The sequence below is a fragment of the Trachinotus anak genome, unplaced genomic scaffold (genome assembly GCF_046630095.1).
Source record: "Trachinotus anak isolate AG129_WGS33_773 ecotype Australia unplaced genomic scaffold, CSIRO_AGI_Tana_v1 ptg000001l, whole genome shotgun sequence".
In the NCBI taxonomy this organism is placed as follows: Eukaryota; Metazoa; Chordata; class Actinopteri; order Carangiformes; family Carangidae; genus Trachinotus; species Trachinotus anak.
Window position 1 is genome coordinate 14,513,809 of NW_027273852.1, and position 9,770 is coordinate 14,523,578.

A 9,770-nucleotide genomic window follows, 5' to 3' on the forward strand; every position below is an offset into this window, starting at 1 on the left:
ACTCAGGAACAAAGACACGGGTATTAAAAACAAACATGATAACCACATCAGCCCTTCAGTGGACAACACTTACCAGCTGATGCCTCTCACAGACAGTTGGTGTGCTGTGTTTCTATGCTGTGGTCCTGTGCAGACTAATGCTCTCGGTTGAAACTATAGCAGCTTTTGAGTATAGGAACATTTGGGTCTCCTGACAGGAGGCCAACCCAAATAAATTTTACAACAGATTCTCTGGATCCACACATGCATGGTGCTCTGTCCAGCTGACACAACACAGGGTCAGAGATGAAAAGAGGACGGGGTTCACCAAGGATCAGTTCCACATGGCCCTTCATGTGGGGCAACAAAACAGCACAGTGCAGACGACCACGTAACCAGCATAGGCATCCAGCACACCTGCCCCAGACACATCTCACACCCATGAAATCAAATTAGATACTTGATACACAAGCAATCCTATGCACGAAAAAAATCTTTATGAGTTTAAACTACAAAAAGACAAATTGTAACTGTGCAACATTTTTTTTTTTTTACGTTTATTTTCTCTTTTTAAGCAGTGGAAGAGTTTTTTTTTTCACAAAGAACAAAACTAGAGCCTGATACACAGATCGTGGTCTTTATTTCGAAATGGTACAAAGCCAGAATTAGTGAGATAAAATCATACGAAGTGGAACAATGGAAAAATTCTTTTACGGCAGGCAGGGGTCCCTGTAGGCTCCCTCAGGGTGCGCTGCGTTTAAGCTGGTCCAGTTTGCGTCGCAGCATGTTGTAGTTGTCTCTGGTCCCAGGAGCCTCGGGGTCCAACTTTAGAGACAGCTCATAGTGTTTCTTTGCCAGCTCCAGCTTCCCCCAGCGATGATACAGCACAGCTGAGGAAAAACAGAAAAGCTCTTCAAGCTGAGAAGAAGCAACAATTCTAATTCTGTTCATTTAGTGCAGGCAATTCAGGTCGGGTACAATATTGCTTCTGCCAAGATACATAATTATTCTTTTAGCTTTTGGTTGCTTAGAATCTCTCATCAACTGTGTTATAAACGAAGTTGCAGTAGCCTTACCTAAATTGCCATGGCAACTAGCAGCATTTGGGTTGATTCGAAGAGCGTGAAGGAAGAAGCCCTCTGACTCCTGAGGAAAGAAAACCAAATAAATAACAACAAAAAAAAAAAACAACCAAAAAACAGAAACAGAAAACACACTGCATTATCCGTGCTACTCAGAGAAACGTGCCACGTCTGACTTAAGGCAGACAAGGAGGACCTTCAAGGGATTAAATCACCAAAGCACAAAACATAATATTCAGAGTTGAAATGTTTATACAATGAAGACTGGCCTTGTATTTCTGTAATTTCCCCAGGACGTTAGCCAATGAAAACATGATAGTGTGGTCGTTGGGGAGGAGCTTCAGAGCCTCTCGGCCGATCAACTCCGCTTGACCCAAGTTACCTCAAGGACAGTAGAAAAAATATCATGTTAAATTTTTATTGATACACATACACACAATATACACACATCTACACAATATAATAATGAACACAGATGCTACTAAATTTGTGTGCTATCATTCAAATGCAGTTAAATAAATCAGACCCAGAGATACATCAGTAATAACAGCTGGTAAACAGAGAATCTGACTGCTTGTCTAGAGCAGAGTTTTTCCTTCTCCACACATGGAGGAGCGGTTTAGTCTCCTAATTAAGGTTGAACACAAGGCCCACTGGGTTATTGATCTCTGTCACAGACACGTCTGATGTCTGGCCAGAAATGGAGAAAGAGAAAGCGGGAGAGAGAGAGAGCGAGTGAGAGAGAGAGAGAGACAGTCAGACAGACAATGACAGTCATGTCCTGAGTCATGGCCTGTGCCCTTCAGACACAGCTTGCTAACATGCGACTAAATGTGTGACTGTGTCTGAGCGCATCCGCCTGAATCGACACTGATTCTGCCTTTTGTTTGTGTAATGATCAAAACAAAAGAGGGGGGGTCGAACACCAAAGAGAAAAAGAATATTCCCATTTCCTTGCTATTTGAAAATGACACCTATTGTTCTTCTTTTCTCTTTTCTTTTTTTTTTTTTTTTGTTTGGCGGGGAGCTGGGGAGAGGGGTAGTATTATTTCTGTCAGATTTGGGGAACAAATGCAGTGGGGGGAACTCTGAGGGGGCGCTGTTCTGGCTGTGCTTGCCCACGTTTGATCAGGAACACACTGGGCCCTGATTGGACAGTTCCAGTGCCCTCCTGGGAGACTCCGCCCCCACGGGAGCGGCTTCTGACAAAACGGCTCGAGCGTTTGGAAATCAGAGCATTCTCCACACGGCAGGGAAGAGTGCCTTCAAAACTCACAACACAAAGCTTTAATACATAAATTTCAAGCATTGCTGATTCCTGCTCTTCCGGTCTAATCTTGTTGGCCATTTAGATTTCCTGCCTTTCCAAAATAACAATGCTGTTTTTCTTGGCTGCTAATGCTGAAACAAACTGCACCCGGGACAGAGAGTCCTTTGAAAGGAAAGGCCTCATAAAAAAAAAAAAAATCACATTAATTCAGAAATGGGTGAATATTGTTATTAGTATTAGAATTATTAGTTATTATTATTACAAACATTTAAGACATAAACGAACCTATTACAGCAAAAGAAAAATTCAGTGTAATCTGTGTATTACAAGACCTGTCAATGCAGTTAAGCAGCTTCCAGTCTTGAGGTGTGATTGGCCTCACTGCTACAAATGACTGATGCTGACTTTTCAGTTCAGTATTTACAGTATTTGTGTGTGTATTTTGTTGTTACCAGTGTTGTCCAGCAGAATGACCATGTTGTTCCAAGCCAGGCTGTGGTCAGGTTTCAGCACCGTTGCGTTCCTCCATGCGTTCAGGGCATCCACGTGTCTGTTCTGGTCAGCATACTATCATCAAAGGAGAGAAAAAATAAAGGATCAGCCATCTCAAGTGGTCCTTTATCTGTGTATGGCAAAAATCCACCAATATACTGTTATAGATAAATTTTTTTCCATTGTTACTTTTTCTCAGCTTACGAAGAAGCACCATGTAAAACTGACCGTGAGCCATTTTTGCATACTGCCTCTTTATTCTTTAAAAACAGGACGTGCTAAACACAGTCTGACACCCTGGAGTCTCACCAAGCGTCCCAGGTTATAGTAGCAGTCTGGGTATTTTTTCCGGAAGCGGATGGCGTTCCAGTAGCTCTGCTCTGCTTCCTCAAACTTCTGCAAGCTGTTCTGAACTATTCCCAGATTCATCCAAGCAGCAGCAAAGTCAGGCCTGCACAGATCAAAAACATCCAACACCATCAGCAGGAGCTTTATTTTACCAAGTTATCCAGTGTTGGAACCAGTGAAATGAAATGATCATCTGTGTATTACTACTGTGTTCATTTGCGTTGGACGACGTACTGAATCGACACAGCTTTGGACAAAAGTTGCTCCGCCTCGATCAGTTCATTCCTCTCCTTCAGGATATTCCCCAGGTTGTTCATGGCATGGACGTAGGTAGGATGCAGCCTGAAAGCCACAGGAAACATGCAGCGCAAAGTCAACTCCTTGCTCATTTGTCATGTGTTGACAGGATTGCCAACGCTTGTGAGGAGATGTACCTGACAGCCTCTCTGTAATATCTGATCGCAGCAGTAGTGTTCCCTCTGTCAGCCAGGTTCTTACCTACGTTGTAATGGACCTGTGGAATTAGTCACAAAGATATCAAACATCCAAATGTGACCTCAACCTGTTTGGCTGTTATTTATTTCCACATGTAAACTACAAAGTCTTTACTGACACATGCGGCAAAGCAGCAGGCAAACACACAAAACATGGATTTCTACCTTGGCATTGAGCGGACAGACCGGCAGGGCACTGGTGAAAAGGCTTTGCTCCGACCGCCACTGGTAACTGCGGAGAGCACAGCGAGCTACATACACACACAACAGCGTGAGCACCGACACACACAGCAGCTTCTGTAATGTGGAAGAAACAGAACAGAAAATGAAAAAAGAAGACATTTAACAACCATGTACTCTAAGTACATTATAACCTTTAACCTCAAAAATAGATTTTCTCAGAGTCAGAGTTAATAGCCTGTGAATGTTCCTATGTTAAATGTGGACACCACCTGCTGTTATCATCCCTTTATAGGTGAGTCATTAGTCATTTCTCATGTCTGTTCCTACTCTGCGTCACTGAACTACTGAAGCATCAAAGTTGCATAAACAGGTGGCTAAATGAAAGAGTTTACAACCAGGACAGTGTGACCTATTGGCTGTAGAAATAGAAAGGTCACCTGGTTGTATCTATGCTGGAAACTGAGTGCTTATCAAGCTTTGTCAGCACCATGTGGTGGCTCTTATTCTGGTATGATTCAGTCCTACCCTGTATTTGGTCCAGCGACAGCAGCAGTGTCCCAGGGCGTAGGCCAGCAGTAGGCAGTAGCCAGCTGAAGACAGGTACAGCACTCTCTCAGCAATGACAAAGCCCACCCTGAAGAAAATGTTACAGGCTGGCAGGAAAGGGACCACCAGCAGCACCAGACCCAAGGTCAGTGTCCTGGAGAGGAGAGGAGAAGCCCGCAGAATACAAAAGGATTATATACAGGTACATGACAATCACAAATCAAGTCTGACACTGTGTGGAGAAGAAATTTAGGTTTAAGAAATGTAGGTTCTATAAACCACCAACTCAGAAAACTTTCCCCATGAACCACATAGTCTGTTTCTAGATCCAGCAGAGATTTTAAAACTCCTCTAACAGCAATCGAGACGTGGGGCTCTGGTCACACTGCAGTGGATATGATACAATTTTCATAATCAAGTGTAAGTCTAGAGAGGCCAATATGTGCTTCATCTCATCTACAGTGAGTGTGAGATGGCTGTGCTTGCTTACCTCCTTCTCTGGCTGTCCTGCGAGCATAAGGCTTGGCTTACCAAGCCTATCAGGATGCACCAGAGCAGCAGCAGCCACACTATCCTCCAATCAGTGGCTGACTTAATGAGAGGCACACAGCCCATGGACCAATCAAAACACAGCCACCAGGGACACAGCAGCAGCCAGGCATTCAGAGAGTAGTAGTAATTATAGTTCACTATCTGCCAATCAAAGAGGAAGAGGAGGGGTGCAGAATGGGAGAGAGTAGGGAAAGAGGAGGGCAGTACAGCATTTCAGGTTCAGAATCAAAGTCAATCACTGTGTTTAATAAAGGTTACTCGGGCTAAAACACAATATCAGATGTTTAACTAGACTTCGACGAGACAAAAGTGAAATACGTTTCAGACTATTTATAATAGCATAGATCTCAAGTTATAGTGTTAATGATTCAAGAAAATAAAGGTTAGTTCTGGATCTAATCATGTTTAGCTTTAGTGAGTGATTAAATGTTGTGTCTCAGATTAAATAAACTCCATGAAGAAACCTTACTCACTCTAAGAAATATATTTTCAGCAAAAGACGCAGGGTTGTCTACTTCAGTGAATGCTGGCGGCCCTGTTCCCATGATCCTCCAGCGTGCATACAGCATTGAGAGTCCTCCAAGACCCATGAGAGCCAATCGTGTGAGCAGTCCTGTTCGTAACATCTCACTTACCTGTCAGAAAAATATGACAACGTGTCACTGACAAAGAAAAAAACCCATGCTTGTTAAGTTACTCTCAAGCACTGGTTCATCGTCACGATGCACATAAATCCATGTTGCCTCGCTTAAACAATATATGTGATGCGACATTAATCATACAAGGGAGTGCATAATTTATGACAGAAAAGAGGGGGAGGGTGTATAAACTGTAGCTCACATCAAGTGGATTCTTCCTAAGGAGTAGCCTCTGGCTGAGTTCATACACATTAACATTACAGATCAGGAGGACATCAAAGGCTGCATTCACACCCTGAAGAAAAATGCATAGAGAAGGAAGAAGAAATGGCATTTAAAATTTATATGGGTCAGCAACAAAACAAGTCTTTAGCTCCTATCATACATGTGAAAAACATGAGACTTTTAGGTTTTTCACTTAAGCCGTTGCATGAAATAAAAATTATATTGTCTTTACAGCATGTTTAAGTGTTTATCTTGTATCGCTGATGATCATTTAAACATTGTGACTAGTGGATGTAATGAAATCATTAACTCACTGCAAAACGGCTTTACAAAAAGACTTCCTACCAAGACTGTGATGCCTTGTTCTTTACAGAGCATTGCTGCAGCACACAGAAAGAGGCTGATCACAACCCACTGGACAGAAAACCTGTCATCTCTGTCACTCCCTGAGAACACAAAGCCAAGACCAAGCTGGTTATGAACAGTTAAGGCTGAAGATGCAGGTGTTCAAACAGGTGCATTAAAAAAAAAAAAAAAAAACCCCAAAAACAAGCAGCTCCACAATCTTTGATGCTGGCTCTATATTTATCAGTCATCACACATGGACAGTCTTCTGCGCTGTACAGCATTATAGTACACATAAAGAGTAATACTTTGATTTGTGTTAGATACCTACCTCTGTTGAAAGCTTTGCAGTAGGTGAGGAAAGAGAGCTGGAAGAACAGAGCGCATAAAAGGTCTGCTCGACCCACTACACCAGCCACCTTATTGAGATGGAGAGGGGACAGAGAGAAAGAGCGAGAGGATGAAAGATTGTCACGAGGCAGGAACCAAACATACTTTAAGAAACAGCATAATAATGACATGCATCCTTTCACACGTTTGCATTTTGCATCACATCATATTCTGCTTTGCATAGTGCATCCAGTTACAAATGGACTTATAATGGAATGGCTTATTAACGAAAGTAGGAAGAATGACTCATTAGCAGCGTGACCTTCTGGTTTGTGTGTTGTATATGGTGTGTGGGTACAGTATGGTTGGCATCCTGGGGTTGTCTACTTTGATACATACAGCAGGCCTAAGCCAACTGTCTGCCTGCCTCCCACCCCCCAGGTCTCACCCAGTCCTTGCCCTGCATGATTAAAGAGAATGGAGAGGGGGAATTGCTGCCTTCCAGCCAGGCTTTACAGCAAACACACATATGCTGGCAGGTCAATAAGCAACCCAGCACAGCTAATAGTCAGGCCGTGCTACCACGCTTACCTTGGCCCTGCACTCCCAGCTGAGACAGGGCTTTTGTTCTTGGCATGGAACCACTGCACGTTTTGTATTAAAACCTCTACACTGGTATGTCAAGATGCCATGATGCACTGCTTTAGAGAATCCACGTTGTTAAGAAAAGTTTATTCGTAGCGCAAAAAAAGTACCAGTGCTGAGACGCAATTGTCTGTACAGGCCCACAACGGCAACTGTGCCCGACCCAGCCCAAGCAAACGAACAGGATCTGACCTAATTTGATACAACTAATGCATCAGGATTTCAGGGCAAAAAGCTGATCTGAATATGTGATGTTCTATCATGCGTCATGAAAATGTCAGAATAATCCGCTTTTTTTTTTTTTTTTTCATTGTTCAGATGCATTGCAGCCAACTGTGGTCTAAGACTGGAAAGTGATGCTGTGGTCACAACGTCATATGCATTCACTAAATCATTTCATGTTCTCTTCTTACTTTACACTTCACACGGATAGCACAGAGGGCATTGTTTTCACCACAGGCACTAACTGCAGATTTCACCTAAAACCTCTGCTTACAATGTTCCCAGCATTCTATACAATTAAGACAAATCTGTTTCTATTATGTCGTCTCATTCACTATGTGTATAAGAGGACACATCAGGTTGGTCTCCCACTGTGTGAAATGTATGAAATGCACTTCTGAGAGAAAGGGATGTGTGCGTTTAAGGAGGTAAAAACGATGAAGGGGACAATAGTTACACACTTTTGTTCCAGTGTCATTGTTCTGTCACGCTCACTGCAGTCATGCCAACCTTCGATGTCACACAGAGCTTTTTTTACCCAAAGATATTTGTTTTCAGCATTGAAAATGCAGATGTGGCCTGTGATTTGAAGTACTATGTTAAAAAAAGTCGGTTGTATTTCTTTTCTCTGTATTTGGTGGTTGGTGTTTTCTTGAGCTTTTTCCTTTGAGACATGATTATGCAATTTGCGGGTTGTCTGAAACAAAATCTAGAGCATGCATTCGCTGTTGTGCAAAACTGAACAAACATTCTCAAATGTGGCATTATTGTCTCTAACAGAGCATCCAAACAACAGAAAAAAATCATAAAATAGTTATATACACTGTACCAAGAACACCCAAGGTCTACAACTTTTATATACTAACAGTATAGAGCATCCTGTTGCACTGCTTGATGATGCTGTAAGAGCAAAAGATGCAAGAATTCTGCTGTATTTATCAGAAATAAAAATCCAAACTTTGTGAACTTGATTTTGAACTCTGCTTACACTTTCTGTGTGGACTGGGTGTGCAGCGAAGAAGAGGGCAGCAAGCAGAGAAGTCTTGGGGGCGTGGTTCAATATCCTATCCTTTTCATCATAGGCCAGTCCACCAATCAGTATAGCAAACACATCAATCATAAGGGCGGATATGACAGCATGGAGGATGATGTTCAGCAGGTGGAAGCCAACAGGGTGTAGGCCTCCCGCCACGAGGTAGTTCAGCCTGCAAAAACCAGAGGTAAATGAGTGGTAGATCAGGGAAAGAAGTTAAAGTGGCCAGATGCCAGGGCTACATAACACTGTGGTTAAAGAGTGAGTTTGAGGTCATACAGTAAATGGGACTCCTTACCTAAATGTAAGAACAGTGAGAGGTCGGTAGGATTTGTGACTGGAGTTGCTACTCAAGTTGCTTCCCCAGAAATCATTGGTCCAGATGTTGTTCAGGGGTGTTGCTGGTTTCAAGTCCTGCAGCAGAAACATAAAGTCAGACTGACCTGTGCAGGACTGTTGATGCAGCATAAGCAGTGTCATAAAATCCATTCTATTCGCAACACAGGAGGGAATACCATTGCTATTTCAGCTGTCTGTAGGTGGGGGTCATAGATAAATTACCTTGTTGTTGACGATTGCTTCCGAATCGTCAAACACAAACTCCCCGTCATAACTGTTCATGAAGCACAGGAGTGCCACCAGGGCGACTGTGACCTTGGCCTGGACTGGGCCAAGCTTTGGCAGGAGTATTTGGCGATCCCAGTAAACTTCAGACAACGCCATGATGCACCCACTCTTTGGTCATCCTGTATCAGCAGGTGGAGGAGGATGAGTGCAGCCAGACAGGGTCATAATGTGTCAGCTCAGCTGCTACAAATGCTATCTAAATGATGGGCTGTAAATAACTGCGGTGTGACAGCAGTATACAGCCGTCTTAACAATAAAAGCACAGCCTTAACACACTGGGTGGATTCATACCTTATCTTTTGAGAGACAGGCTGTGAGAGGTCACCCTGCCTTGTGTAACTCCCATGTTAGCTCCTCTGTCAGCTGGCTAACTAGCGCCTGCACACGATAACTCGCAGAAAGGGACGACGATCGTGCCCGTGAATCGACGCAGTGGTTAGCTTCGCCCTTTGTAATCGAGAGGTGAAGTAATTACACAGTCACAGACGGTGGCATGACGGTGTAACGCGAAAGGTACCCTGGTATTTAGCAAGCCGATGAAGCGTGGCTTTAGCATGTCTTGTTAGCGGATGCTATTCCCTTTGCTATACGGCATAAACACGACAGACGCTCGGGAGCAGATGTATCGGTAATACGCGCTATATCATCTGAATATTTTGCCGAAAACTGTGACGGGTTTCATTCGTACAAAGCGCTCCCGGTGAGGTGCAGACCGGGCGCCTCTCGGCTGTAAACAAATATACACGCTCAGGCTGCAGC

The 9,770-nt window shown here is 43.4% G+C and overlaps 1 protein-coding gene across 1 annotated transcript; it reads right to left on the minus strand.

Annotated features, from left to right (window-relative positions):
• Positions 1-602: 602 nt before the first annotated feature.
• Positions 603-9,770, minus strand: tmtc4 (transmembrane O-mannosyltransferase targeting cadherins 4). Its single transcript, XM_071479471.1, has 18 exons — positions 9,303-9,770; positions 8,946-9,130; positions 8,683-8,798; positions 8,340-8,556; positions 6,486-6,573; positions 6,155-6,255; positions 5,787-5,879; positions 5,420-5,581; positions 4,885-5,087; positions 4,374-4,548; positions 3,831-3,962; positions 3,606-3,685; positions 3,406-3,513; positions 3,133-3,274; positions 2,784-2,898; positions 1,331-1,443; positions 1,056-1,125; positions 603-869 (listed from the first exon to the last, which is right to left on the minus strand). The coding sequence occupies exons 2-18, from the start codon at positions 9,105-9,107 to the stop codon at positions 721-723; spliced, it is 2,226 nt and encodes a 741-aa protein (XP_071335572.1). The 5' UTR covers positions 9,108-9,130; positions 9,303-9,770; the 3' UTR covers positions 603-720.